This window comes from Lutra lutra, chromosome X (genome assembly GCF_902655055.1).
Source record: "Lutra lutra chromosome X, mLutLut1.2, whole genome shotgun sequence".
Taxonomy (NCBI): Eukaryota; Metazoa; Chordata; class Mammalia; order Carnivora; family Mustelidae; genus Lutra; species Lutra lutra.
The window spans coordinates 57,373,123-57,401,030 of record NC_062296.1 but is presented as its reverse complement, the minus strand read 5'-3'; the positions used below and the strand labels follow the sequence as shown (position 1 = coordinate 57,401,030).

At 42.0% G+C, this 27,908-nt stretch overlaps 1 protein-coding gene and 1 pseudogene across 6 annotated transcripts; one reads left to right on the top strand and one right to left on the bottom strand.

Annotated features, from left to right (window-relative positions):
- Positions 1–1,717: 1,717 nt before the first annotated feature.
- ZNF630 (zinc finger protein 630) lies at positions 1,718–13,422 on the bottom strand. 6 transcript variants are annotated; one of them, XM_047716757.1, is made up of 5 exons: positions 13,064–13,165; positions 9,208–9,312; positions 4,436–4,562; positions 4,081–4,176; positions 1,718–3,887 (listed from the first exon to the last, which is right to left on the bottom strand). In XM_047716757.1, exons 2-5 carry the CDS (start codon positions 9,220–9,222, stop codon positions 2,164–2,166), a joined length of 1,962 nt encoding a protein of 653 aa, XP_047572713.1. In that variant the 5' UTR covers positions 9,223–9,312; positions 13,064–13,165; the 3' UTR covers positions 1,718–2,163. The 6 variants fall into 6 exon arrangements, with proteins under 6 accessions (XP_047572713.1, XP_047572711.1, XP_047572712.1 ...); XM_047716755.1 differs by lacking the exon at positions 9,208–9,312 and having other exon boundaries at positions 13,064–13,422; XM_047716756.1 differs by lacking the exon at positions 13,064–13,165 and having other exon boundaries at positions 9,208–9,562.
- A 3,591-nt stretch (positions 13,423–17,013) lies between these two features.
- On the top strand, positions 17,014–25,379 carry LOC125091500 (retinol dehydrogenase 12-like; annotated as a pseudogene).
- Positions 25,380–27,908: the final 2,529 nt, after the last annotated feature.

Sequence of the window (27,908 nt, the reverse complement as noted above, 5' to 3'; positions counted from 1 at the left end):
TCATTACTGGGTTTTGTAGTTACTGTTCATTTTAATTTACCCACATCTTTATCACTTTTTTTGCTCATCATTCTTGTATCTTGGATCATTATTTGCAATCAGTTTCTGTTGGAGATACATCTTTTAAGAAACCCTTAAATATTATCTATGTTATATTAAGCTTTTTATTTTATTCTTTACTATATTAAAAATACACTTATATATGATACACATTATATAAATGTATTTTAATATAATATATAATTTTTTATTGTCCATCTCTCCATGAGGACAGGGACATTTCTGGTCTGCTTTGTTCACTACAGAATCCTTACAGTAGTGCCTGCCATGCTCAGTAAAGATTGGTTGCACATGAAGTAATAATGCCCATCCACACTCTGGGACATTTTTTAAGAAATTCCCCCATTCTTGCTGTGGCGTGCTGCAAGTCACTGACTCCGTAAGAGACCAGACCCCAGAAGCTGGGCCACACCACAGCAAACAGACATTTCACTATTGCGTATCCTTCACTTCAAGAACAATCACCAAACCAAAGTCACTCACACTACAGTTTTCAAGAACATGTCCTGTTCAATGTGGGCAAAGACTGCTGACATAAATTTGGAAACAAAAAGGCTTTACTCTCTGTGAAAGAATGAGCTAAAAATAAAACCATCTCTGCCCAAAAGAACTGTAAGAGAAATTATATACCTTAAATCATGGCATTAAGCAGAAAGGTAAAAAAAAAAAAAAGTCCTCTGAACATTTATGATCAAAAGTTTGCCATCATGCTTTTTTGCAGCCTCAAATCTCATCTCTCTGCTACTATGAGTTATCAAGATTATGGAAACCATAATTCTGCTAGCTTCCTGAAAACCTTTTGAAAGCATACATCCCTTTGCTATGCTCTGGAACACAAGTAACACATCCAGAACAGTACAAAAGAAATTAGAACACATGATGAAAGATGAAAAGACATAAAAGCAATAAAAACAGGATGCACAACAGGAAATACGCTGAAAGACCTAAGACTAAATAGATCTGTTATATCCACAAACAATATTGGGTTATACAGTAGGACTAACCTATCAAAAACCAGAATACTCTCAGACTGAACCACAAACTGCTAAGGTAGTTCTCAGATTAATACACAGCCCAAAACACATCTATAAACAGACCAGAAAGAATGAGATTAATTGACATACACATTCAACTAACGAGGTTAGAAGAAATAGAAAAGAAAATGGAAGGACTTTAATGAAATAAAAAGTACCAATGAATGAATTAGAAAATGGAGAAATTATATAAATGCAAGAATTGGTCTTTGGGGGGACATAAGATAAACAAAACATAAGTATTAGTTTACCTGAGGGGGGAAAAAATCACAAATACACTCTATAAGAAATGATAGTGGAGAAATAACTCCATATTTAGAGGAAAATCAAATGAATCATATGAGATCACTTTGCTCAAAATTTCACAAATATATCTTTTCAAAATTTCACAAATATATTAAGAATCTTCAGGAAATGGGTGATTTTTATGAAAATTACAGGGATTCATATATCTATATCTACATATCGATAGGTATATCAACATAAATATATGTGTAATCTAAAAAGAGAAAATATGATGGAAGAAATACAGAAAGATTGCTTTCAAAAAATGCACCATCCCCAAATAAATTCAAGGAGAGTTCTACAATACCTTCAAGGACCAAATAACACCAAAACAGTGCTAATTGTTCCAGACACATTTATTCCGTGAGGGGGGATAGGATACTTTGAGGGTGAACAAATCCATTCCAAATTTACAGTATTGAGAACCTGACAAGATCATTCTGTGGAGGGGTAATCAGAAATACTTCAGAATTGGGTGGTTGGGTGGCTCAGTCAATTTCAGCCCAGGTAGCGACCTCAAGGTCCTGAGATCAAGCCCCACGATGGGCTCCGAGCTCAACACAGAGTCTGCTTGTCCTTCTCCCACTCCTCCTCCCCACCCCCTCAAATAAATAAATAAATAAAATCTTTACAGTAAAAAAGAAATACTTAGCAGCATATGAGGCTATTCTACAGTAAAGGAGGTGCCACATTTTCTTCCTGTCCAACACATCCATAGATTTCTGTTCAGTGTGAGTTTTTTCACGCACAGTGAGATCTGACTTCTGGGAAGACCTTCCCACAATCAGTACATACACAACGTTTCTCTCCTATATGGATTCTGATGTCCAGCAAGGTGTATATGCTGGCAGAACACCTTTCCACAGTCACTGCATTTTGACGGTTTCTCCCCTGTGTGTGTTCTCTGATATGTGATCATCTGTGATTTCCGGGAAAAAGCCATCCCATATTCAGCAGATTCAGAGGCTTTTTCCCTAGTATGAGTTTTCTGATGAACAGCTAGTGGAGACTTCTCACAGAAGACCTTTCCACATTCACTACATTCATATGGTTTTGCTCCAGCATGAGCTCTCTGATGTATAATGAGATGTGACTTCAGGGAAAAGGCCCTTCCACACTCAGGACATCCATAGGGTTTCTCCCCTGTATGGATTCTCTGATGAATAATGAGGGGTGATTTCTGGGAGAAGGTTTTACCACAGTCATTACACTCATAAGGTTTCTCCCCCGTATGAATTCTCTGGTGTATAATAAGAGGGGACTTCTGAGAGAAGGCTTTTCCGCATTCTGTACATATATAAGGTTTCTCACCAGTATGAAGCCTTTGATGTCCAGTAAGGTGTGACTTTTGGGAAAAGGCTTTTCCACAGTCAGTACATATATAAGGTTTCTCTCCTGTATGAATTCTTTGATGCCCTATGAGGTGGGACTGCTGGCAAAAGGTTTTTCCACATTCACTGCACTTATAGGGTTTCTCTCCAGTATGTGTTCTCCGATGGATGATGAGTTGTGTTTTCCGAGGGAAAGTTTTCCCACATTCAGTACATTTATAGGGTCTCTCTCCAGTATGAGTTGCCTGGTGTGTAAAAAGGTGAGATTTCTCACAGAAGGCTTTCCCACATTCACTGCATTCAAATGGCTTCTCTCTAGTATGAACTCGTTGATGTATAATGAGATGTGACTTCTGAGAGAAGGCTTTTTGACACTCAAAACATTCATAGGGTTTCTCTCCAGTATGGACTCTCTGATGAACGATGAAGGGTGACTTCTGGGAGAAAGCTCTCCCACACTCAGTACATTTATAAGGTTTCTCCCCAGTATGAATCCTCTGATGCACAATGAGGTGTGATTTCTCACTGAAGGCCTTTCCACAGTCTCCACATACATACGGTTTCTCTCCAGTATGAATTCTTTGATGTATAGTAAGCTGTGACTTCTTAATAAACCCTTTCCCACACTCACTACAAACATTGGGTTTCCTACCAGCTTGATCTTTCTTATACTGAATATGGACTTGTTCATGATTAAGACCTTTTTCACATCGACTATGTCCATGGGGTTTCATGTCAGTATAAATTTTCTCAGGCACAGTACAGGAATCACTATAGCTAAGTGGTGTCCCACATCCAAATCTCTCAATGGGGTTCTTTCTTGCATAGCTCCTATTGCATGTCAGTGAGTCTAAATTAGATTTCAAGCTCTTTTCACATGAATCAAAATCATGGAGTTTTTTACTTGAAGGGCCAAGGTCTATGCACCCACCAAATATTTTTCCAAATGTATTATATTTGGGGGTTTTCTCCTTGGCCAATGTTTCATGGCTAAGGACTGTGACCTGCTTCAAAACCTTGTCTTGGTTTCCTTGATACCTATCTATCTGACCATCAGTATGCCAGGCTTTTAAGAGAGAGTACAATGAATTATCTTTTGGGGCTTTCTCCAATACCTCCTTTTGAAATGAAAGTTCTGAAATGATCTGCTGGGAGGAGTCAAGGCTTTTCTCCCTGTCTGAAAGAAGAAGAAAAATATAAAATCAAATAGGAACCAAAAAGAAAACAGCAACAAACAGAAGTGTTAGGAAGGTGCTAATGTAAGATGGATGCTGTAAAAAAGGCCTAGTGAATTTTAAGAAAGAAAGGAGGCCACTGATGTCAGAGAAGAAGAAAATGTCCTCTCAGCCATCTACCCAATTCTCACTCACCTGAGTGGATCCATGTTGACAATTCACTCTTTATGATCCACGGGTCCTCTTCATGTTCCAACTTGAAGATTATACCTGGTTTTATACTTGAACACCCTGTTAAGGGAAAAGTATAATTGTCTTGGCCTTGGCAGCTCAGAAATCCATGAGGAGAAGAAGCAGTTTCAGGGGCCTCCCAAGGAAAGATGGATCCTTAACTCACAAATATAAATTTCAGATATAACAAAAATATGAATGGAAAGTGCAAGCTATAAAAGAAGACTTTATTCATGGAAAATCATAAAGGTCATGGTCTTGACAGCTCTGAAGGATGAAGAGGATTCAATTCATTGTTCCATGGAGAATATGCCCTTACCCACAGAGACCAGGTGGCCATAGATCTCCAGCATCACATCTCTGTGTAGGGTCTTCTGAGCAGCATCCAGGTGCTGCCACTCTTCCTGGGTGAAGTCCACAGCCACATCTTCATATGTCACTGGTTCCTATGACAGCACATTCCTGTACAATCTGCTCATTCTGATCATTTTTACCACAGCAATACCTGTAGGATACTTACTTAGCACTTTTGTGTAGCCTACTTAAGGAGAAAAACTTTGTAAAATTCTGCCATTGCCAAGAATAGTTAGTGGAACAGCACAAATAGTCTAAAGCTAGATATAAATAAAAATGGGACATTTAATATATAAGAAAGGAGTATTTTAAATAAGTTCAGGGGCGCCTGGCTGGCTCAGTCGATGGAGCATGTGACTCCTAATCTCGGGTTTGTGAATTTGAGCCCCATGTGAGGAGTAGAGGTTACTTTAAAATAAAATAAAAATACATAAATAAATAAATAACTGCAAAAAAGACAGATTATTCAAAACTGGGTAGCTATTAGAAAAAAATGTAAAGACAGACTCCCTATTTCACACCATACACAAAAATAAATTTGAGATACAACAAAAACTTAAACAAAGAAAAAGAGAAGCCATAAAATAAAGAAAGACAGGAGAGATTTTTAAAATAAGTTTAAAGTGGAGAAAAATCTTCTAACTAGGCATGCTACAAAACCTAGATGCCACAAAGGAAAACAGTGATAAATCTGACTAGTTTCTGTATTGCACAACAAAATATATCATAAACAAACTCAAAGGACAAGCAACTAACTGGGGAGTGGATGTGTGCACAACACATAAAATGGACAAAGAGATAATTTCCTCAACTTATAGAGCTCCTACAAAGCACAAAGAAAAAGACCAACAACTTCACTTTTTTAAAAAAATAATCAGAGGACACGACCATCAATTCACAGAGAAGGAAATGCAAATGTCTTTTAAACATGGAAAATGATGTTCAAATTCATTTACATGAAGAGAAATGCAAATTAAACCAAAACAAAACATCATGCTTTTCTTACATATTATCAAAGATTAGAGTTTGATAAGTCACTAAGTTGGTAAAGATACCAAAAAAAGAGCACACTCAAATTGTGTGTATACACTGGTACAAAATATTTTGAGGGCAATTAATTTGATAATAGCCATTAAAATTTTAAATGTGCACATCATCTGACCAGCAATTCCATTTCTAGAAATTACTTAACATATATATTCAGATATGTGAACAAAACAGCACATGTGAAGTTATTTCACTATGGTACTGTTGGGTGTCTGGGTGGCTCAGTCGTTAAGCATCTTCCTTTGGCTCAGGTCATGATCCCAGGGTCTTGGGATTGAGTCCTGCATCAGGCTGCCCACTCAGCAGGAAGCCTGCTTCTCCCTCTCCCACTCCCCCTCCTTGTGTTCCCTCTCTCACTATCTCTCTCTTTCTCCATCACATAAATAAATAAAATCTTTTTTTAAAAACTACAGTACTGGGGCACCTGGGTGGCTCAGTGGGTTAAGCCACTGCCTTCGGCTCGGGTCATGATCCCAGAGTCCTGGGATCGAGCCCCACATCGGGCTCTCTGCTTAGCAGGGAGCCTGCTTCCCCCCCTCTCTCTGCCTCCCTCTCTGCCTACTTGGGATCTCTGCCTGTCAAATAAATAAATAAAATCTTTAAAAAAAATAAAAAATAAAATAAATAAATAAAAAACTACAGTACTATTTATAACAGCAAAATGATGAGGACAACCTCATGAGGATCAAATGAATTATGCTTCAATAATTCATAAAGGGGGCGCCTGGGTGGCTCAGTGGGTTAAGCCGCTGCCTTCGGCTCAGGTCATGATCTCAGGATCCTGGGATCGAGTCCCGCATCAGGCTCTCTGCTCAGCAGGGAACCTGCTTCCCTCTCTCTCTCTCTCTCTCTCTGCCTGCCTCTCTGTCTACTTGTGATCTCTCTCTCTGTCAAATAAATAAATAAAATCTTTAAAAAAAAATTCATAAAGGAATACCACATACAACCATAAAAAGCAACAAGGATTGATATGCAACAATCTCTAAGACACACTGTTAAGTGAAAAAAATTTCATCTATGCAGAAAGCTGTTACTGAGACCCCACTGAATACCAGGGATTGTTCTAGGAACTGGGGATTGAGCCAGAAAGAAAGCTGGAAAAAATATCTTCCCTCAAGCATCTCATAATCTAGTGAGAGGAGACAGCCAATAAGGCTGAGTGACAAATCAACACATAGCCAGAAAAAAAGAAGTTTGTAATGTGTACTTCAAAATTCCTATCACTCATAAAAAAGCCTCTAGAAAGCAATAAGCAGGGCACCTGTGTGGCTCAGTCAGTTAAGCATCTGCCTTCAGCTCAGGTTATGATCCCAGGGTCCTGGGATCGAATCCCACATCAGGCTCTCTGCTCAGCTGGGAGTCTGCTTCTCCCTCTCACTCTCCCTCTGTGTGTTCAGTCTCTCTCTCAAATAAATAAAATCTTTTTAAAAATAAATTAAAAATAAATAAATAAAATAAAAAAGTCCATCAACAAGGGGCTGGTATCCTACAAACATTAAAAGAATAATAAAAGGATGCTATGAACAATTTTATGACAAGAAATTTGACGATGCAGATCATAGGACAGCAGATTATGGCATGCAGGCTAAATCTGGCCCATGAGCTAAGAATGGTTTTTACACTTTTAAATGGTTGAAGAAAAAAGCCAAAGGACAATATTTTGTGGCATGTAAAAATTATATGAAATTCAACTTTCAGGGTCCATAAATAAAATTTCACTGGATCGCAGCCACACTCATTGGTTTGCATATTGTCTACAGCTGCTTTCAACCTACAAAAAGAGAGCTGAGTCGTTGCAACAGAGACCATATGGCCAACAGGCCTAAATATTTCTATCTGGCCCTCTACAGGAAAAGTTTACTGACCCCTGATTTAGACTTAGGCAAACTGGACAAATTATTTGAAAACCGCAGCTTAACAAACCCAATGTACAAAGAAATAGAAAATATGAATGGTACCATATTTTTTCAATAAGTCAAATTCATAGTCAAAAACCTATCCACAAAGAAAACTCCACACCCTGATGACTTCACTGGAGAACTCTTCCAAATATTTAAGAAGGAAATAATAGTAATCTTACCCAAACTCTTTCAGAGAATACTTCCCAACTTGTTAAATAAAGCCAACCTAACTGTGATGGCAAAACATAAACAGAAATACAAGAAAAATTACAAGTCAATATGTCTCATGAACAGAGTAGTAAAAATCCTCAACAAAAATATTAATAAAGGACTGGCTTGATGATAATGATGAGGAGGAGGATGACAGGAGTGGATGAAGATTGACCATAGATAAAACAAGATTGGCCATCAGTTGATAATATTTGCAGCTGGGAGATAAGGACAAGCAGTTCACAAAAATGTACTTCTGTGTATGTTCAAAATTGAAATTTTCCATAATAAAATGTATAAAAGCTGTATTTATTGGTAATGTTTTATCAATACATTTTTTAAAAGTTACAGAAGATATAGTGTGTGTGGTAAAGAAAAATACATGAAAATAATAAAATCACTCACACACATTCATGCATATGTATCTATACACGCAGGGGTTATATGTATCTGGAAGGATCATCCCCAAACTACACAACACTAGTTATACCAGGGAAGAGGGCAGAAGTTACATTAAAGAGATATTTCCCTTTCTAATTTTTACTTTGCAATATTATTTACATTTTTTGCACCATATATACATTACCCTTGCAGAGAAGGGATAAAAAGACATAAAATGGGGACACCTAGGTGGCTCAGTCGGTTAGGCATCTGGCTTCGGCTCCAGTGGTGATTCCAGGGTCCTGGGATTGACCCCTGCATCTGACTCCCTGCTCTATGGGCAGTCTGCTTCTCCCTCTCCCCCTGCCCCTCTCCCCGACTCGTATTCTCTCTCTCTCTCAAATGGATGGATAAAAATCTTTTTTAAAAAACTATTTTGGGGCACCTGGGTGGCTCAGTGGGTTAAAGCCTCTGCCTTCGGCTCGGGTCATGATCTCAGGGTCCTGGGATTGAGCCCCGCATCGGGCTCTCTGCTCAGCAGGGAGCCTGCTTCCTCCCCTCTCTCTCTGCCTGCCTCTCTGCCTACTTGTGATCTCTGTCTGTCAAATAAATAAATAAAATCTTTAAAAAAATAAAAATAAAAAAAATTTAAAAACTATTTTTTAAAAAAGACATAAAATGGAAGAGCAGAGAAGGAACTGGCCTTGTGTTGGGGCATGATCCCACAAACTATGTGATGACAGCAAAGGAGCCATGGAAAACCAGGAAACCATCCACCCTCCAAGCCTCTGCCAGAAAATTTTAACTAAAAAGCGCCTCTTTGAAACAACTACTGATGATACCCCACTGAGCAGAAAACCACTGGCCTTTAGGAAAACTCAGCAATAAAATTTTTTAAGTTAAGTCCCAGAAATTGTGACTTGCTGAAGAGCTGGACTGATGAACTTTCTCTTGATGGAGAATACAAGCCATCTAACGTATCCTGTTTGCCATTTTCCCTGTGGCTGCCAGGAAGCTTGAAGGTAAAATGTTTAGCTCAGTTTATATGAAGTAAGGCCACATAATCTATGTATCTTAACAGCAACTTTACCTGCATCTTGATCTTCTATTCTGTCTAAATTTCTCTAATTCTTATTTTCAAAGTATTGTCCTTTCTCATTTTACTGTGGGAAAAACAAGCAGGAAACAAACAACTTACCTGGGACTCAGTCATTTTCTGTTTCTCTTCGGAAAGCAATTGGGGGTGCGGTGGGGTACAGAAGAGTCTTCAGAAACCAAGCTGGGTTTAACCACTCTTCGATGGCTGAATGTAACATGTGTTGCTTGTTAATTCATTGATAATCTGTGTTTATCATCTGACCAGCATTTCCATTTCTAGAACTTTTTCTAAGGTAATAATCATGGATGCGTGCAGAGATTTAACTGAAAGAACTTTCATCACAACTTTGTCAAGAACACCACAGTTTTGAAAATAACCAAATGCCCAGTCACTGAGGACTGAGAAAATAATTTGTGGAACCTCCAAGAAATGGAAAAGCAGGTGACCATTTAAAGTAACACTAGAGACAATTAAGAGGCTCAAAAGAGGGCGCCTGGGTGGCTCAGTGGGTTGAGCCGCTGCCTTTGGCTCAGGTCATGATCTCAGGGTCCTGGGATCGAGTCCCGCATCGGGCTCTCTGCTCGGCAGGGAGCCTGCTTCCCTCTCTCTCTCTCTCTCTCTGCCCGCCTCTCCATCTACTTGTGATCTCTCTGTCAAATAAATAAATAAAATCTTTAAAAAAAAAAAAAAGAGGCTCAAAAGACACAGCAACCACATGTAAACTGCAGACCTTGTCTGGATCTTAATTTGAATACACAAAAAAATCTTTGAGATAATCATTAAAGTTTGAGCCCTGACTAGATATTTAATGATATTACAAAATTTAACCAATGATGATCTGAAGTTATTATTGTTAATTATTTTACCTTGAATAACAGTATTGACCTTTAAGACCTTATCTTTTACAGGTACATGATGAAGTCTTTATTATGAAATGATATATCTGGGATTTGTTTCAAAATAATAAGGACTACATATGTAAAGATTCATTTGGCTATACACTTAATATTTGTGCATTTTAGGAGCACCTGGGTGGCTCAGTCAGTTAAGCATCTGCCTTCAGCTCAGGTCATGATCCCACGGTCCTGGGATGGAGTCCCATATCAGGTTCCCTGCTCATCGGGCAGTCTGCTTCTCCCTCTGCCTGCCCCTCCTCCGGCTCATGCTCGCTCGCTCTTTCTCTCTCTCTCTCTCTGTCAAATCTTTTTAAAAAATGTGCATTTTAGGGGCGCCTGGGTGGCTCAGTGGGTTAAAGCCTCTGCCTTCGGCTCAGGTCTTCATCCCAGGGTCCTGGGATCAAGCCCCACATCGGGCTGTGTGCTCTGCAGGAAGCCTGCTTCCTCTTCTCTCTCTCTCTGCCTGCCTCTCTGCCTACTTGTGATCTCTGTCTGTCAAATAAATAAATAAAATCTTTTTTTTAAATGTGCATTTTATGTTACCAATAACAAGGAGAAAACAACCTAGGAGGGAGAAATAAATGGGCGGTCTAGATTACAGGTTGGCAAACTTTCTCTGTACAGAGACAGATAGTAAATATTTCAGATTTGTGAAGCCTATGGTCTCTGTTGCAACTAACTATTCAGCGGTTGAAAGCAGCCAGAGACAATATATAAGCCAATTCTGTTTATTGACTGTGTTCCAGTAAAACCTCATTTATGGAGCACCTGGGGGGCTCAGTCAGTTAAAATCAGTCTGACTCCTGATTTTTAACTCAGGTCAATGATCTCAGGGTAGTGAGATCAAGCCCTGCATCGGGCTTCACACTGAGCCTGAAGCCTGCTTAAGAGTCTCCTCTCTCTCTCTCTCTTCCTCTCCCTCTGCCCCTCCCCCCATGGCACTGTCTCACTCGAAAAAAATTTTTTTAAGTATACTCTTTAAAAACCTCACTTATGAGCACTATAATTTGAATTTTATATCATTTTCATATGTCACAACATAGTCTGATTTTTTTCCAAACATCAAAAAATGTGAAAACCATTCTTAGTTTATGGCTGCATGAAAAGAGCAGCGAGCCAATATGGCCCACTGCCTCTGGTTTTCCATACCCTGGTCTAGGTGAAACAACAGTGGCCATCAGGAGACGATTGATGTGACTGGGTGATGGGCATAATGGGGGATTATTATAGAATTCCCTCTTATTTTGCTGAATGTTTAAAAATTTCCACAGAGGGAAGCCCGGGTGGCTCAGTTGGTTAAGTGACCTGCCTTCAGCTCAGGTCATGATCCCAGAGTCCTGAGATCAAGTCCCACATCGGGCTCCTTGCTTGGCAGGGAGCCTGCTTCTCCCTCTGCCTCTGCCTGCCACTCTGTCTGCCTGTGCTCGCTCTCTCTCTCTCTGACAAATAAATAAAATCTTGAAAAAAAAATTTCCATAGAAATGAGCTTAGTAGTAATATGGAAATAAAGTTAATAGCATGGAAATACAGCTGCAGAATGAAGACAAGGCAGACCACAAGATCACACTCCCAATTGTTTAATAACAACAAACATCTGACCCCTAAGATAATCGCAATGGTTTGTGGCCCTCCAAAGCTCAACGCTACCTGACAAAATCTTATTACTTGGCATTTGATTTCTTTCATTATATTTTCTTGGGAATCACACGAATAGAGCTGATCTTCAGTTCATGGACAATCCGTACAAGATAAGTGCTACAAAACCATGGTGAATAGATAATAATCCGGTATTAACTCAATTATCATCCAAGCCTCAAAGGATAGACCCTACTATTATCCTCATTTCACAGTGAGGAAACTGAGGCCTAAAAGTTTCAGTAACTTATCCATGATCACACAGCCAGTGACTAGAGGGTGAGCTGGTGGAAAAACAAAAAGCAGAGAACTAGGGGCACCTGGGTGGCTCAGTGGGTTAAGCCTCTGCCTTCGGCTCAGGTCGTGATCCCAGGGTCCTGGAATCGAGCCCCACATCGGGCTCTCTGCTCAGCAGGGAGCCTGCTTCCCCCTCTCTCTCTGCCTGCTGCTCTGCCTACTTGTGATCTCTGTCTGTCAAATAAATAAATAAAGTCTTAAAAAAAAAAAAAAAAGGCAGAGAACTCCTCCCTGGCTGTCATGGCACCGAAGTCTTCAGAGATGCAACACGCTATTTCCCAGTGCCATAAAAAATTAATTCTCATCCTAAATTACAGAGGACATTGTCTGCTTTTTAACTTGAGAATAACAAAACTCTAAACTTACACTGTGCTTTACAGCTCAAAGTTAACTGAAAACCTTAATATTCAAAGCCACAATGAGGAAAAGAGAAGCCAAAAAATCAAGGAAATATTGGCAAAACACATACCACTGCTAAAGGAGTAGTTATCAGAATATATGAAAACAAGTCCTACAAATCAATAAGGAAAAGGCGGACATCCAATAAGAAAATGAGCAAAAGATCTGAACAGGTGCCTCACGAAAGAGGATCTAAGAGATCAATACATATATGAAAAAGCAGTCATCAGGGAAATAAAGTAAAGCCTCAATGTCTGACTCCTCCATTGGAATGTTGACCCCACAAGGGCAAGGATTTTTGTTTATTCATGGATGTATTATTGATCTCAAAGAGCCACCCATCATGGACCCCACAGAATCCCAACATTGACCCTATATTTGCCCACTCCTGACCCCATGAACTCTCATCACTCACCCTAATAAAGACCACCCCATTGCTCACCCCAGATCCACCATCATTCACCCAAAAAACTCTCCATCACTCACCAGACCCCATTCACTCACCCCACAAACCCCTTTCACTCACTTCCTAGAAACCCCATCACTCACCTACAGACCCCCCCCACTCACTTCCATAAATTCATCGCATATCCCACACACAGTCCTACAGACTCCCTTCCCTATCACTGCTCTCCACATCATTCAGCCCAAACAACCCCTTCATTGGTCCTTCCACATGTCCCCATCACTGACCACACAGACCCGCATCACTTAACCGGGTCCCTCACCCTGGCTCTGCTCTCAGGACCCCAAAGCTCCTTCTCAAGACGAGCTTGGCTCCCTGCTTCCACAAGCAGGCTCAGCCTCGCCCGAAATTCCCTTTCCCCTCCAGCCCTCCTTGGTAACTCTAGATGACGCATTAGCTTATCTTTCGCAGGCTCAGCAACAGCCTCCCAGCCGAGCTCTGCCAGTAACAAAAATGGCGTCATTCGGGCTACGCCAGGAACTCTGTCGCCGGCCAGGGCCTCACACTGCTTCTGGAGGCTCCCATTCCAACCAGAAGAGATAGGCATTTTAGGGGACGGGGAGTCCCCGTGATATTTTCGAGGCTGGGTATTCGGAATTAGTGCTTTGAAAGCAGTGTGAAGCTCGGATGTGGAGGACTTTTCCGGGAGGGTGAAGGGGCGTTCCCGGTCCTCTGCAGAGGCCGGGCCTGAGCAAAGGCGGGGCGACGTGCAGGTCGGGAGTGTTGGGTGGGAACCGGGATCTGGGGAGGGGGGCGGAGGACTGGTAAGGCCAGAAGGTAGAAGCACAGCCTGGGAGATTCCTCTGCAGAAGCCTCGTTTCTAAAACCTCTGGTGAAAGTGAAGAGTCTTTGGACGTAGTGTAGTCTCTTCTCCACACTCCCGGCCCACCTCTAACAGCCTCGCGTCAGAGCCCTCCGGCCTTCAATGGAGCTGAGCCCCCTACCCGTTGGTCACTCAAGGCCCCGCCTCAGGACTCTCCTGCTCTTCTATTGGCTCCTTGGAACACAGAAGGTCCGCTCCCTCTTGTCACTCACAGGCCAGACTCTGCCCCGGTCTCTTAAAGTGGGCAGATGTGGCCTTTGGCAGCCCATGTCAAAGCCGAAAGAAGTAAGAGGGGCAGAGGTTTAATGTAGAGCCTAAGGGGCATTGATTTTAGAAAACTTAACAAAAGACTAGCGTTGAGGTCAGCCCAGAATGGGATTGAATAGTTAACAAAGGCTCACATTCTAGATCTACAAAATAGAGGAGTATCGATGGTGAAATAGTTAAGACCTCTATCAAGGTTCATGGATGGAGAAAAAGAACAAGTAAAGTCTGCCTTCGGCTCAGGTCACGATCTCAGGGTTGTGGGATCGAGTCCCACACCGGGCTTTCAGCTTGGCAGGGAGTCGGCTTCTCCCTCTCACTCTCCCCCTCTGCTCTCTCTCTCTCTCTCTCTCAAATAAATAAATAAAATCTTTTTTTAAAATCTTACTTCTAGGGGCGCCTGGGTGGCTCAGTGGGTTAAGCCGCTGCCTTCGGCTCAGGTCATGATCCCAGGTCCTGGGTTCAAGCCCCACATCGGGCTTTCTGCTCAGCGGGGAGCCTGCTTCCTCCTCTCTCTCTGCCTGCCTCTCTGCCTACTTGTGATTTCTCTGTCAAATAAATAAATAAAAATAAAAATAATAAAAAATAAAATAAAATCTTACTTCTAGGTCAGACTAGAAGGACACTGAACGTAAAATAGTGACCTAATAGGAAGTGTAGCATCTTCAAGTCTCCATGACCTTCTGCTTCCACCTTCACACGTTCTTTGAATCTAACCCTCCTCTTCCTTCTCAAAAGGATCCTTGTGATTACATTGGACTCATCTGGATAATCCATAATAATCTTCCTATCTCAAATCATATCTGGTCCTTTTTTCCATGTAAGACAACAAATTAGAGGGTTAATGGTGGTGGAAGATTTGATTAAGGCACAAAGTATTAATAGGGAAAGACTAGTGACAGTAGATCAGGTTTGAATTCAGACCAGATGGTTACCAATAAAGGGCCCAGGCTTTTATGTCAGAATTTTTTCAAAGGCCTGGGTTCAAGGTCAGAACAAAGGAAACTGTTGGAAATATCAGTAGACCCCCTAGGTAATGGTCATAGGAGCACACTGGTGGTGGAAAAGTTAACAGAAGCCCAGGTTTAAGATCTAGAACATAGACACATTGACGGCAGAATACTCAACAGAGCCCTGGGTTTAAGGTTAAAGCTAAAGGTCATTAATGAATAAAGATTTAATAGGCAGAGTCAAGGTCAGAAAAGAGGGGCATTGATGGTAACATCTAGAAGTGCAATCTGGGTTTAATATATAGCTCAACAAGGAACACTAATGTTAAGAGCCTTGGATTTCATTCACAGATCAGATTAGGCACTGATGGAAGTAAAGACTCATGTTTGCTTTTCATGACAGAGTAAACTGATGATAGAACAACTAGTTGACAGATACCTAAATTAAATGCCCCCAACCAGTGGAGCATTGGTGGCCAAAGCATTAATAGAAGGCTGTGTAGAGAGAAAACTGAGCAGAGAACCAGGTACAAGGGCAGACCTGAGTGTCTATGAGACATTTATGAGGTCCTCTATGGAGGACCAGGACCAAAGTTCATATCTGAGGGATAGTGATTCATAATTATTATTATTTCATGTCCAGGCTCACGGTGAACGTGTTGGCCCCCAGGAGATGTGTTCGCCATGATTCCATGCTCCAGTTCCTTTCTGCAGTAAATGTCTCCGAGCCCTGATTGCAAATGTCCCTGCCGTCTGGACATCCCCCAGGATGTGACAGCAACAGGTGATTAAGGGCAATGTCACTGGCGCTTTTTGTGGTTGTATTAGGGTTTGAACATCAGCTAGAGATGTGGCAGCCAACACCTTAAGTCAAGAGGTAAAGAGGAGAGGAGAACCAAAGAGGGAGAGTGTGGGGGAAGGAGAGAGGCCTCTGAGAGAGACCATAAGAGGAAGAGAATGGAGAGAGAGAAAGAGATAAGCAGATAAAACCAGAGACAAAGTGGACAGTTAACTCGGTGAATCAGGGATGGAGGGTCTCCTGTGCCAGGAACACCCACCCAACTCACAGGCAGAAGTGGAGGGGATCAATAAGAAATCTACATCAAGGATCTGGCTACCCCAGCCTCCCTCTGGAGGAGCCTTGCCTAGTGAAATCTGGAGAAAACAATCCCAAGGGAAAAGGTCAGGAGCTGAGAACTGATGCCTTCTTCCCACTGAAGAGATCTTGAAAGGGGCTTGGGAGGGACTAAAGGAAACAGAGAAACCATGTCTAAGTCCAGGAGCAGCCAGGGTATCCTCAGGGTGGGAGGGAAGGACCTATATCTGACACCCTTGGAATAGAGCTGCAGGAAGTGTCCCCTCTCTGTGCCACCTATGCCCCAGCAGGTCTTTTTGTCCAAACCTCTGCCTCCAGGTAGCCAGGTACCAGGACATACCAGCTGCACCAGTGGATCCAAAGGCCTCAGGGGAGGACCCTGTCACCCAGGTTTCTTGGCAGATGGCCTAAGCTACTTTGCTTTGCAGCTCTGTAGGCTGAAAGGGATCCAGTGAAGCCATGGGAACTGTTTGGGTCCCCCAATAATGGGTCCGTGATTAAAGGAGCGAGACTGATACAAAGCGAAGGTCAAGCAAAGCTTTATTTCGTGCCAAGCATCAGGAATCAGACCGACCGTCAAACAGACCAGTTGGGGCTGCCCCTACAGAAAGGACGACCCCTCCCTGCTTTCCAGACTAACTTTTATAGAGCAAAGGCCATGTGGTTGGGCCTGGCCACACACAGGTGGTCAATGAGATTGTAACACACACAGGAAACTCCACAGTGATGCTAGACAACCAATTGAATTACAATTTACCCTAGTAGACATTTGAACCAGCCTATCACCTAGTTCAGAATTGGCACCCAAAATGTGCCCAAAGGGCGGGGCCCATACTCTTTGGTAGCTAGGAGACAGCATGTGCCCCCACTTATTGAATACCTCCACCTGGCCTGACCCATCCTTGTATTTGGACTTTGTTACGTGGGACTGGTTTCCCAGACTTGCTTTTAAATAAGTTCCCCTGTGGGGGGGCAAGGTCAATTTAAACTTTACAGAAAAATGGCAGTTCAACCAGGGTGGGGCTACTCTGGCTGAATAGGCCCTTATAGAACCATCTGGAATGAGGTGCTGAGCCTGAATGTTAGTGCCACCCTTCAACGGTACTGTACTTGGTGATCCAGCTGGCTTTGGCCACTGCCAGAGGAACCCAGGTTACACAGTCCCAGCCCCATTAACATATCAGTTCTCCTGGGTGATTCAGACCACAGGGCTGAGCCATCATGTGGACATTGAGCCCCCAGGAGCTGATAGAGCTATTGCTGCAAGGAAAGGAGGGGCAAGGTCACTGCCGGCCGAGAGTGTTTCAGCCATGGATGACTGTGAATTGAGGCATTGACTCAGCTTACCCTGCCCATCCTTCGGAGGCTTAGCTTAGAAACTCATCACGTCTGCTCCCATTTCTCCAGATTCTGGACCAGTCCAGTTTCCCAAAAAACAGGTCTCACCATGGGGAATCTGACTCCATAGCACGAATTTGTTCTAGCTTGATCAACCTAAAAGAACCAGAAACAAATCTTATAGTACTACAATGTCAAGTTCATTGACCCTTTCCAATGAGGGAAACTGCATGTCAGAAGAACCACGGGACACCTCTTCAAGTAAAAGAGAAAATTCAATTTTTACAGGATTCAAGGAAAGGATGAAATTTATATGAAATTTAGATGAGCCCTGCTACATCTGTCTACATTGTACTGTCTGCATAAAGACATTTATCGTGAGGATCACATCTGTGTATGTACTGATTTCTAGTGCAGAATTTCTCAACCTCAACACTATTGACATTTGGGGCTACATAATTCTTTGTCACATTTTGTGATTTTGTGCATCGTATAAAATCGTTTAGCCTCTACCCACTAGTTGTCAGTAGCCCCCTCATCCCGGTTGTGACAAACAAAGTTTTGCAGACATTGCCAAATGTCCTTTGGGGAGTGAAATCACACCTGGTTGAGAACCACTGTTCTAATGGTTTATTGATAGTGAGTATGATAGTGAAAACTCAGTAAAAGGTTTTATGGGATGGCTTCTGTTTTCACTTTCCTATACATATTTTAGGGGTAAGTATTAAATGAAGAACACATTAAAATGACAAATCTGTGGTTAAAAGCAAGTTCATTGTTTAAAAAAAAGACAATGTCAGAGATGACATGACCATCTTTGTAGAAAATCCAATAGCATTTATTAAAAGGCTATTAGATTTGAGGCACTTGGCTGGCTTGGTTGGTAGGGCATGCGACTCTTGATCTTGGAGTTGTAAGTTCAAGCCCCACACTGGGTGGAGAGATTATTTAAAAAATAAAATCTTAAGGGGTACCTATGTGGCTCAGTCTGTCAAGCATCTGACTCTTGATTACAGCTCAGGTCATGATCTCAGGGTTGTGACATTAAGCCCAGAGCCTCGCATTGGGCTTTGCATTCAGCACAGAGTCTGTGGAGGTTCTCTCCCTCCTCCTCTACCTCTCCCTCTCCCCACTCACACTCTCTCTCTCTCTAATAAATAAATAAGTTTTTTAAAAAGTAAAATAAAATCTTTGAAAAAAAGCTACTAGATCTAATAAGTGAGTTTAGCACGTTTGCAGGATACAAGATCTGTATACAAAAACAAATAATATGCTTATTATACCAGCAATGAACAATCAGAGATTGAATTTAAAAACCAATATCATTTAAAATACAGATAAAATATAAATTAAAAATATTTTAAATAAAAAAACAATAATATTTACAACAAAAGCGAGTCTGCTTCTCCCTCTTTCTCTGTGATCTCTCTTTCTTTCACTCTCTCTCAAATAAATAAATAAAATCTTTTTTTAAAATTTAATTTATTTGACAGAGAGAGATAGACCCAGTGAGAGAGGGAACACAAGCAGGGGGAGTGGGAGAGGGAGAAGCAGGCTTCCCACTTCCCACTTCCCTACTCCCACTGAGTAGGGAGCCCGACTGAGGGCTCAACCCCACGACCCTGGAAGCATGACCTGAGCCGAAGGCAGACACTTAACTACTGAGCCACCTAGGTGCCCCACAAATAAATAAAATCTTTAAAAAAAATAGATAGCAATTGCACTACTAGCTATTTACCCCAAAGATACAGATGTAGTGAAACAAAGGGGCACCTGCACCCCAATGTTCATAGCAGCAATGGCCACAATAACCAAACTGTGGAAGGAGCCAAGATACCCTTCAACAGATGAATGGATAAAGAAGTGGTATATATACACAATGGAATATTACTCAGCCATCAGAAAGAATGAATACCCACCATTTACACTGACATGGATGGAACTGGAGGGGATTATGCTAGTGAAATAAGTCAAGCAGGGACAATTATCATGTGGTTTCACTCATATGTGGAACATAAGGAATAGCATGGAGGACCACAGGGAAAGGAGGGAAAACTGAATGGGAAAATATCAGAGAAGGAGACAAACCATGAGAGACTCTTAACTCTAGGAAACAAACTGAGGGTTGTTGGAGGGGAGGACAGTGGGGGGATGGGGTAACTGGGTGACAGGCATTAAGGAGGGCACGTGATGGGATGAGCACTGAGTGTTATATGCAACTGCTGAGTTGTTGAACACTTTATCTGAAATTAATGATGTAGTATGTGTTGGCTAACTGAATTTAAATGAAAATAAATAAATAAATAAATAAATAAAATTCATATAGAAATGCAAAGTATCTAAGAATAAGTAAAACAACTCTTTTTTAAAGTTTTTTTTATTAATTATTTTTATTAACATATAATACATTATTTGCCCCAGGGGTACAGGTCTGTAAATCATCAGGCTTCACATTTCACAGCACTCGCCATAGCACATACCCAGCTAAAATAACTCTTAAAAAAGAAAAAGTTGGAGGACTTAACACTGACTCAAGAATTATTATAAATATGCAGTAATTGTCACTGTGTGGTATTGATATAAAGATCAAATAGTAGATAAATGGAGCAAAATAGATACTCTAGACAAACCCACGCATATATGTGGGTTATAACTAATTTTTTTAAGATGCGAAGATAATGCAGTAAGAAAGGATGGCCTTTTCAACAAACAGTGCTGGAACAATTAGATATATAAATATTCAAAAATTATCTCAAAATGGATCATAGACCTACATTTAAAACCTAAAAGCCTGGGTGGCTCAGTTGGTTAAGCATCTGCCTTCAGCTTGGGTCCTGATCCCAGGGTCCTGGGATCGAGTCCCACATCAGACCCCCTGCTCAGCTGAGAGCCTGCTTCTCCCTCTCCCACTCCCCCTGCCTGTGCTCTCTCTCTCTGTCAAATGAACAAATAATATCTTTTTAAAATAATTTTTAAATTATAAATAAATAAATAAATAAAACCTAAAAGTATAAAACTTCTAGAAGAAACCACAGGGGAAAATTTATGACCTTAAGTTAGGCAAGGATTTCTTAGATTTGACAATGAAATCACAATTTACAAAAGAAAAAAATTATAAATTACAATTTCATCAAAACTAAAAAATCCATTCTTTTTTTTTTAAATATTTTATTTATTTATTTGACAGAGAGAGATCACAAGCAGGCAGAGAGGCAGGCAGAGAGAGAGAGGAGGAAGCAGGCTCTCTGCTGAGCAGAAAGCCCGACTCGGGGCTCGATCCCAGGACCCCGAGATCATGACCTGAGCTGAAGGCAGCGGCTTAACCCACTGAGCCACCCAGGCGCCCTAAAAAATCCATTCTTTAAAGGACACAGTTAAGATTGTAAAAAAACAAGCCACGGACTGGGAAGTCTTAGCAAAAACATGTATCTGAATATAAAAAAGGACTCACAAAACTCAACAATGAGAAAATAGCCCGGGGTGCCTGGGTGGCCCAGATGTTTGGGCTTCTGCCTTAGGCTCAGGTCCTGATAGGTGAAATAGCTTCATGACCTGGAGTTAGGCAGTTTTTTTCACATGACACCGAAAGGATGATCCATAAAGGGAAAAAATGTCAAATCACAGTTTTGGGATGCCTGGGTAGCTCAGTCTGTTAACCATCTCCCTTCGGCTCGGATCATGAACCCAGGGTCCTGGGATGGAGCATAGGGCTCTTTGTTCAGCGGGGAGTCTGCTTCTTCCTCTACCCCACCTCCTGCTTGTGCACGTGTTCTCTCTCTTTCAAACGAATGGATAAAATCTTTAAAAGAAAAAGAAAGAAAATAACCCAATAAAAAATGGGCAAGGGGCACCTGGGTGGCTCAGTAGTTAAGCGCCTGCCTTGTCCTCAGGTCATGATCTCAGAGTCCTGGGATCCAGCCCAGCATCGGGCTCCCTGCTTGGCAGGAAGCCTGCTTCTCCCTCTCACACTCCCCCTGCATAGTTCCCTCTCTCTCTGTGTCTCTGTCAAATAAATAAATAAAATATTTAAAAGAGAGAGAGAGAGAGAATGGTTAAAATTAAAATGACCATAGGGGGGCGCCTGGGTGGCTCTGTCGGTTGAGCTTCTGGGTCTCAATCTCACAGTTGTGAGTTTGAGTTCTGCTCTGGCTCTGAGCTGGGCGTGACGCCTACTTAAAAAATTTTTTTTAAAAAGGAAATTAAAATCACCATAGCAAGTATTGGCATATATGTAGAGGAGCTGGAACTCTCATACACAGCTGGTGGAAATGTAAAATGGTACAACCAGTTTGGGAAACAGTTTCATAGTTTCTTTAAAATCTAACCATGCACCTACCATATGAGCTATCTTTTGCACTCTTTAGGTTTTTAATCCAGGAGAAATGAAAAGATATGTCCATACAAAGATTTGTACAATATTTGCTTGGAAGTGCATTTATAATAGTCAAAAACTGAAAACAACCCAAATGTCCATCAACAGGTGAATGAATCAACAAATTAGAGTGTATCCATATCCAAACAAATTAGAGTGTATCGTCCTTCCAGCACGACATGGAAGAATCTCAAAATAATACTAAGCGAAGGAAGCTATTCAAAAAAGGGTACATAGTGCATGTTTCTATTTATATAAAACGTTATAAACTGCAAACTCATCTTTAGTGACAGCATCAGTGTGAATGAGAGAATGATGTGTGTGTTTACTATCTTGATTATGGTGAATATATATATGCAATATATAAACTTATCCAATGATATATTTCTAATATGTATAATTCATTATATGTCAGTTATATCTTAATAAAGCCATTTTTTAATGTCATAGATAACAACAGTCTGCATGGCCAATCATACCAGAAATACATGCAAGGAAGTCTAAGTTGGGGGCGCCTGGGTGGCTCAGTTGGTTGGGCGACTGCCTTTGGCTTAGGTCATGATCCTGGAGTCCCAGAATCGAGTTCCTCATTGGGCTCCCTGCTCTGTGGGGAGTCTGTTTCTCCCTTTGACTCTCCCCTCTTCTCATGCTCTCTCTCTCCCTCTCTCTCTCAAAAAAAAAAGTCTAAGTTGTTGAACCATGAACCTGGCAGATATATTTTTCTGATCTCATACTCAATAGCAATGATCGATCTTGAGGAAAATAACACCAACTCTCAAATCCTGAGTTCCCCTGACTCTGTCAAATGATAAAGCTACAATGTGCAAGATTCCATCTTTATGCTATACTTCAATATAAAGTTGAAGGGGCACCTGGGTGGCTCAGTGGGTTAAGCCTCTGCCTTTGGCTCAGGTGTCATGATCTCAGGGTCCTGGGATTGAGCCCCCACATCAGGCTCTCTGCTCAGCGGGGAGCCTGCTTTTCCCTCTCTGCCTGCCTCTCTGCCTACTTGTGATTTCTCTCTGTCAAATAAATAAAATAAAATCTTGAAAAAATATATAAAGTTGAATTTAAAAAAGAAGTGGAAATATACTATAGCATGAAAAAATCTTGGGCTCAATGAATAGTATTCTTGGGGAATCGTGGGAAACTCTCAGAGTCCCATGATGCTGGCCTTCTCATCCATTCAACCTGGAGTCAAAAGGTCCACAGAATCCTGGGTCCTGGTGCAGGTCTTGCTTTCATACAGGGGTCTGTCACCACTACCTGTGTGGGGCCTTTTATTGTCTTGATGGAAAAGTAATGAGCACAGAGATGTCCTCCATCCTGGTTTTCCACACCAGAGTCTGCAGCCCCAAGAGTTGGCAAGTCCCTCCATACAACTGGCCACAGACTTTCCTGCTTGCAGACGTGTTTATCGTTTACATATGCACTCTGCATGTGCTGGGATTTATAATCCCCTCCTGTGATGGAGATTCACATTGTGTTGAAAGATTAGCCATACTTGGTCTTCATCTCTTCCTCTGCTATTTGTTGACTGGCCAACTCTGGGTGAATCCTGGCCTCTTGAATCTACATCTGTGACACGGGGCAATGAGGCCATCTGTATGACATATTCCTGGGAGTGTATGTCAAGATCCCTTGTGAACCCAGAAGAAAGTAAACACAGAGTAAGTGAGTGTTATTAATGTCATCATGCTCCTGACTTAATACGGACAGCTAATGTCTGTTGATCACTCACTATGTGCCTAGCCCTGTGCTAAGTGCAAGTTATAACAACCCCATGAGAGAGAAGCAGTTATCACCTCATTTCACAGAGGGAGAAATGGAGTTAGAAAGGTTGAATGACTTGCCCAAGGTCATCAGATATTGGGGCTGGGAAGTGAATTCCGGTCTATCTGACCACAAAGCCCACGTCCTTCCCACCAGGCCGCACTGACCTCTACCCATGTGGCCTCAAAAAGCTCCAGTCAGGGGCGCCTGGGTGGCTCAGTGGGTTAAAGCCTCTGCCTTCAGCTCAGGTCATGATCCCAGGGTCCTGGGATCGAGCCCCGAGTCGGGCTTTCTGCTCAGCAGGGACCCTGCTTCCTCCGTCTCTCTCTGCCTGCCTCTCTGCCTACTTCTGAGCTCTGTCTGTCAAATAAATAAATAAAATAAAATCTTTAAAAAAAATAAAAAGCTCCAGTCAGGGGTGCATGAGTGGCTCAGTCATTGGGTGTCTGCCTTTGGCTCAGGTTGTGATCTCAGGGTCCTGGGATCAAGCCCCGCATCAGGCTCCCTGCTCTGGGGGTAGCCTGCTTCTCCCTTTCCCACTCGCCCTGCTTATGTTCCCTCTCTCCCTATGTCTCTCTCTCTGCCACATAAATAAATAAAATCTTAAGAAGAAAAAAAAGAAATCTCCAGTCACCCTTTTCAAAACCCAATGACCCTAGAACTTCAAAACAAAGTGTCTGACTTACTCCTTGTAGTAGGCTGAATGATGGGCGCCCCCCCCCCAAAGATATTAAGTCATAATCCCTGGAACCTGTAAATGTTACCTTATTTGGAAAATGGTTCTTTGTAAATATGATTAAGTTAAGGCTGTTGAGATAAGGAGATTATCCTGGATTATCTGGGCAGGCCCTAAATGCAACCACATGTATACTTGTAAGAATGAGCAGGCCAGGGTGTTCCTGAGAGCCCAGGAGCTAAAGAAGCTAAAGAGGCAGGGAGACAGAAGCAGCCAAGGGTTGGAGCCAGACCAGGAGACAGAGCCAGAGTTGGAGTAAAAGCTGCTTTTGCTAAAGCAGCAGCAACTAAAACTATTTAAAAGATGCAGTTATTTTGGGACTGTTCACCTCCTTCCTTTCTTTCCTATATGTGATCCCTCTATCTGTTAGGAAGCTCTTTGCTCCTGGGGTTTGGAGAACTAGCATACCCTTTCCTAGGAAGATAGTGGTAATCACCAGAGCCAACACTGGCATCAGCAAGGAGACGGCCAGAGAGCTTGATAGCAGAGGAGCCCAAGTAAGCATTGCCTTCTGAGATATACTGAAGGGATAATCTGCTGGCCAGTGAAACCCAGGCCAATACCAACAACTCTCAGATGCTAATTCAGAAACTGGACCCATCCCATACCAAATCCACCAGAGCCTTTGCTAAGGGCTTTCTGGCAGAGAAAAAAACAGCTCCATGTTCTGATCAACAACACAGGAGTGATGATGTATCCGTATTCCAAGTCAGCCAGTGGCTTTGAAACGAACCTGGGAGTCAATGTCCTCAGCCACTTCCTTTGTGCCCACTTGCTCCTGGTGCCACTGAAAAAGTCTGTGCCCTCGCAGGTGATGAACCTGTCATCAGTAACCCACCATGTGGTCAAGATTCACTTCCACAACCTCTGGGGGTCTCGCGCATTGCCACAGCAAAGTGGCCAATGCATTTTTAATTGGGAACTGGCCAAGAGACTCCAAGGCACAGGGGTCCCCATCTATGCAGTAGACCCAGGCATCATCCACTCCCAGCTGGTCTGGGACTCCTTCCTTCTGTGCCTGCTCTGGATGTCCTTTATCCCCTTCATCAAGTCAACATGGTGGGGGCATAGACCAGGTTGCACTGTCCCTTAGCTCAGAGCCTGGAGCCCCTGTGTGACAAATACTTTGTTGACTGCAAGAGGACCTGGGTGTCCCCAAGGGTCTGCAATAACAAAACCATTGAGTGCCTGTGGAATGTCACTGTGAACTTCTAAAAACACAGTGAGAGGGGCGCCTGGATGGCACAGTGGGTTAAGCCACTGCCTTCAGCTCAGGTCATGATCTCAGAGTCCTGGGATCGAGCCCCGCATCGGGCTCTCTGCTCAGCAGGGAGCCTGCTTCCTCCTCTCTCTCTGCCTGCCTCTCTGCCTGCTTGTGATCTCTCTGTCAAATAAATAAATAAAATCTTTAAAAAAAATAAAAAATAAAAAAATAAAAAAAAAAACACAGTGAGAGTAGAGCTGATGGAAAAGTCACAGCTTTATTAGGACCAGTCCAGCCATAATGAAAGGGGACAAAGGAGAAGGCCCACCCTGAAAGATCGTCCTTTGGGCTGGCTACTGTTGAAAATTCTGCCCTGTTCTGATTCTCCAGACCCTTCTAGAAGGCTTTGCATACCCAACTTTCTTGTGAAGCTGGCTCATGGTACAAGATATTGACACCTGCCGGAGCATTCTTCTCCAAAACTTATAAGAATTGGTCGCTCTCTTGGGGCAGGAGGACTGGGCAGATCCCAGGCTGGTCATGGGGAAAACAGAAGGACCTGGGAAACAGGGGCAGTTTTCTCACCAATACCAGAAATGCTAGCTCAGCTGAGATGACAAGAGTATCGGCGTTAACATATTTCCAATGGCTATAAGACTCAAACTTTTGACCGATCGCTTTCATCTTTGAATTACTAGTCACTCAGGAAATACTAGTCATTCAGGAAATACTCAGGAAATTTTTGGTTAACTTTGGCCAACTTTGATTTCTTCCTCTGAGCACACTGGAGCATGAAACTGGAACTTCCCATTTTCTTTTTCCGATTTTTCTTTTGTATTAAAGATTTTTCTCAGCTCTACTGAGATATAGTTGACATATAACATTGTATAAGTTAGGACCTACCCATTTTCAAGCATGCAGATGGTTTCCTTTTCAAAAAAGTTCCCTTTACCTCAATTTTTAGAGAAAATAAAGACTGTGCACTGAAAAGAAAAAGAAAGAAAGAAGCAGAAGAAGACTTGAAAAGACACAGAGGAGAAGGCAATGTAATGATGAAACAGAGAGATGTGAGGATGTTAACCTTGATGATTGAAGCAATGCCACCAGAAACCAAGGAATAATGACAACAACAGAGGTTGCAAGAGGTAAGACATGATTCTCCCTAGAGCCCATGAGGGTACACAGCCCTTCTGACAACTTGATATTGACAAGTGATACTGATTTCAGACATGACCTACAGAACCATGAGAAAATAAATTTCATTTTGTATTGATCCACTGGCTGTTTGGTAGCATGTTGTTTATTTTTTTTAAGATTTTATTTATTTATTTGACAGAGAGAAATCACAAGTAGGCAGAGAGGCAGGCAGAGAGAGGAGGAAGCAGGCTCCCTGCTGAGCAGAAAGCCCGATTCGGGGCTCGAACCCAGGACCTGGGATCATGACCTGAGCTGAAGGCAGCGGCTTAACCCACTGAGCCACCCAGGCGCCCCGGTAGCATGTTGTTTAGATTCCATTTTTTTGTTGTTGTTACTTTTTTTCTTGTAATTGATTTCTACTTTTTTAAGGTTTTATTTATTCATTTAAGAGAATGAGACAGAGAGAGCAAGCAAGAGAGCACAAGCAGGGTGGAGAGGGAGAAGCAGACTCCCAGCCAAGCAGGGAACCCAATGCAGGGCTGGATCCCAGGATCCTGGGATCATGACCTGAGCCGAAGGCAGATGCCTAACCGACTGAGCCACCCAGGCACACCTGATTTCTAGTTTCATTCAGAAAAGACGCCTGATATGATTTTAATAATCTTCATTTTGTTGAGACTTGTTTTGTGGCCTAACATGTGATCTATCCTGCAGAATGTTCCATGTGCACTTGAAGAGAATATGTATTCTGCTGGTTTGGGATGGAATGCTCTGTATATACCAGTTAAGTCTGTCTGGTCTAATGTGTCTTTCAAAGACACTGTTTACTTACTGATTTTCTATCTGAATAATCTAACCACTGATGTAAGTAGTGTGTTGAAGTCTCCTACTATTATTGTATTACTGTCAATTTCTCCCTTTATGTCTGTTAATATTTGCTTTACATATTTAGGTGCTCCTATTTGGTACATAGATATTTATAATTTTTATATCTTCTTGTTACATTCCTCTTTATCATTATATTACACCATCATTTATCTCCGGTTACAGTCTTTGTTTTCAAATCTATTTTGTTAGGTGCCTGGGTGGCTCAGTGGGTTAGGGCCTCTGCCTTCGGCTCGGGTCGTGGTCTCAGGGTCCTGGGATCAAGTCCCACATCGGGCTCTCTGCTTGGCGGGGAGCCTGCTTCCTCCTCTCTCTCTGCCTGCCTCTCTGCCTACTGGTGATCTCTGTCTGTCAAGTAAATAAATGAAATCTTTAAAAAAAAATCTATTTTGTCTGATGTCAGTACTGCTACCCCAGCTTTTTTCTTATTTTCATTTGCATGGACTATCTTTTTCCATCTATTCACTTTCAGTCTGTTTGTGCCTTTAGGTCTGAAGTGAGTATCTTGTAGGCAGCATAAAAATGAGTC